Source organism: Arachis ipaensis, chromosome B10, assembly GCF_000816755.2.
Source record: "Arachis ipaensis cultivar K30076 chromosome B10, Araip1.1, whole genome shotgun sequence".
Lineage (NCBI taxonomy): Eukaryota > Viridiplantae > Streptophyta > Magnoliopsida > Fabales > Fabaceae > Arachis > Arachis ipaensis.
The window spans coordinates 3,206,498-3,210,016 of record NC_029794.2 but is presented as its reverse complement, the minus strand read 5'-3'; the positions used below and the strand labels follow the sequence as shown (position 1 = coordinate 3,210,016).

The 3,519-nt window shown below is 36.1% G+C and overlaps 1 protein-coding gene across 1 annotated transcript; it reads left to right on the top strand.

Annotated features, from left to right (window-relative positions):
- Positions 1,937-3,519, top strand: LOC107623355 (chaperonin-like RBCX protein 1, chloroplastic). The gene is made up of 6 exons (XM_016325580.2): positions 1,937-2,204; positions 2,310-2,404; positions 2,640-2,757; positions 2,889-2,905; positions 3,000-3,062; positions 3,180-3,519. Exons 1-6 carry the CDS (start codon positions 2,042-2,044, stop codon positions 3,252-3,254), a joined length of 531 nt encoding a protein of 176 aa, XP_016181066.1. The 5' UTR covers positions 1,937-2,041; the 3' UTR covers positions 3,255-3,519.

Here is a 3,519-nt window from a genome sequence, read left to right as displayed (position 1 = left end):
CCCACGGAGACCGCCCCGAATGAGGTCCCGCTGGCGGGAAATTTTTTCTGCGGGAATGGAGATGGGGGACAAAATTCCCCCGAAGCAAATGCGGGGACCCGAGCAAGGATCCCCGTCCCCGTCCCCGTATTCCCCACAATCCCCGAATATATTAAATTACTTAAATATCTTTAAGAATTTAGTTTTTATTTTGGTTTTTTAGTCATTTCACTTTGCATATATATATATATATTGAATAGTGAAAACCCTAACTTCTCTTCCCATAATCCCAGTTCCCACATAGAGGCATAGAACGCCGCATTCCAGCTCCCTCACCCTGCTCTAGTGCTCCTTGCGAAACCCTTTCTCTCTGCGTCCTTCCTCTGCGTTCTCTTCCTCGTCCCAGCCACCCACCTCCGACCACCATTGTCACGGCCTCCGACCACCATCGTCACCGCATTGCCCCGTGTGCCATCTTCCGTTCGCCCTCTTCCGCATCGTCACCCTTTTGTGTTGTAATTTTCATTTTGTGGTTTTTTCTATGTTTTTTTTTTTATTTTTTATGGTAATTTTCATATAAATGTTCAATATAAGCAGATGGGGAATGGGGATCCGCGGGAAACACGGGGAACATGGGGAATGGGGCGGGGACGGGGACGGGGACGGGGAGCAGGGAGGCATCCCCCACCCCATTGACATCCCTATTTCGTATAGAAATCATAAGTAAAGACAACTTTATATAAATAGTCACTAAATTAGTATTACGTTTTATAAAAATATTAAATATCACATAATCATTTAAACATCAATAAAAAGTAATATATGTCAAGTAAACTATTATTTTTAGTCATGAAAGTTTTATACGTTGACAAATCTATTCACAAAAAAAAATAAAATTATAATTGTACTCATAAAAGATGGATTTTATATAATAAAATTGTCCAACCATTAAAAAATAATCTAAAAATCTCAAATTACCCTTTTTCTAATTCTAATCTTAATATCCCTCTCTCAAATTTCAACCCTCTCTTTATTCTTTTCATCAATTTTACCATCTCTTTCACCAACACCATCATCACCGCCACCATCACCAACAATCAGCCTCATCTTCTTCTTTCGCGCACCGGCAACTCCTCCATTGCCCAGTTTGTGAAGGTCAACGACTTCCGAATCGGGGCATGAGCTGATTTCATGGAATTGGAGATTGAAATAAGCCGCAAAGAGGTGTGTCGTCTCACATCGAAGCTAGCAGAGGAGAAGAACGCAAGGCGTAGAGCAGAGGAACAGTTACAAGAAGTAAAGGTTGCAAGAAACAAAGGATCATCACTGTCGTTGTTGTTTATGGCTCTGGAGAAAGAGAAAAGTGAGGCTAACGGTTGGTGGTGGTGGTGTTGGTAAAGGAAGTGGTGAAATTTCTGAAAATAATAAAGGAAGGGATGAAATTTGGAAGAAGGGGGTTGAGATTAGGATTAGAAAAAGGGTAATTTAGGGTCTTAAAATGATTTTTTAGCATTTGAATAATTTTTTTATATGAAACACATCTTTTATGAATATCATTGTAATTTTATTTTTTCATATGAAACTCATCCTAAACTGTATTCGTCTTTATCTTTTAGATGAGTATAGAAAGACTATACCATTCGAGCTCTAACTCATATATAACTCATATATGTTACAAATATGTATTCCGTCTATCATATAGTAATTAATATTTTATATACTAATGATCAACCTATATACGATACTAATAAAGTTATAATTAATCACTTTGTTCTCCCTCAAATATTCTATAAGAATAATGCTAGTTCTATTATTTTTGCTTGAAAATATGAAAAGACATGTTTATCCTTTGTGTCAAGCCCTTCGATGTTCTCCAATTCACAGTTGAATAGTGGGTTCCACTTTGGATGTAAAATTTGGCACTTTTCAACAGAAGCTCAAAGATATTTCCTTACGTGGATTGAACCATGTAGATATTTTTTTTCTCCTTATGAAGACGCCATAATAGCCCGTAACTCAAACCTCGTTCCACACCCAAAGTTAAGAACCCGTAGTGGTAACCATGGAATCTTATTATGCAACTCTAGCACTTCCTCACCTTCCAAATTCTAATTATGCCTACTCTTCATCAATGCCAAGCAGCAACAAAGTTTACCCGTTTTGGCCTTGCAAGAGAAGGAGCTCTCAATCCACACGCTTACAGTGCAGTAAGATGTTTGTACCTGGTGAGTTATATTACAACTCTCTGCTCTTCCTCTTTCTATATATATACTATATTATGTATATATACCAATAGAGAATGATTCATTTGTATATATGGTGAGATGCAGGATTCGGAGAAGCTTCACCAGAACAAAAGGCTGCTAATAACCTCCACAATTTCTTTAACTACACTGCAGTTAAAATTGTTGCTGCTCAACTTGAGGTTGATAATTCCTTCTTTTAATTTGCCTTTTTTGCTAAGCTTTTGTTGGTTTTTGTTTTTGTTCTTCTTGCTTAGCTTGTGTTGATACTAAATACTTTCAGTCATGAGAAATACATCCAAGAAAAAAGGAAAAGTTTTCACTCTTAAAGGTTTAAGTTTTGTAATTGTATATCATACTCGTCAGATTTTTTTATTACAACCTCAGTTGTTGAATTTTATAATAATGCCTGAGCAGAGCTACAACCCTGAAGCATACGAAGAGCTAATGGAATTTTTGAGTAGACACTCATTGAATGATGGGGACAAATTCTGTGCTAGTATGATGAGAGAATCATCAAGACATAAGAACTTAGGTAACCACATTTACCGAGCTACTTAATCCTTAATCAATGCCAATATCTAACCTCAAACATTTTTTTTTTGTGATTGAACATACGAAATCTTGCAAACTAATGTCTTATGGATCTTCTATGTACAACAATAGCCCTACGCATAATGGAAGTGAGTACTGAACATTACTCGTTACTTGCTTGTCCAATTTTCACTTATCAAACTACTTTTGATGAGTACTAAATAGAATGATGAATTATTATAGGTGCGATCCGCATACTGCAAAAATGATTTTGAATGGGACAACTTGAAGCGCTTAGCTGTTAAGGTTTGTAATTCAATAACGTTTTCGTTGTATTCAGAATGTTGATGATAATGCTAAAATTAACTCAACTTATCGTATATATAAATGCAACTGATTGTTCCTGCCTTTATTGTCTTGTAGATGGTTGATGACTCTAACACGAGGCTCATGATGGATTATGTGGTAGAAACCACTCCCGTTGAAACTGAGAAGTGAATAGTCCCAACAACAATGTACAAGCTTCATTGCCTCTTATGGAATAAGAGACAGAACATTGTTAACATAAATAAACTGTGTGTAATAGAAAAAACTCATATCCATGGTTCTCAAATGAATTGTATACGTAAGAAATAGCAAAATTATGAATTAATGTCGAGTTAGATCATATAGTGTTAATTGATAATCTAACAGAATATATTATTAACCTTAGTCTAATACTTTTTTGCTTTATCAACTTTTTCATTTTTGAAGAGCCAAGACA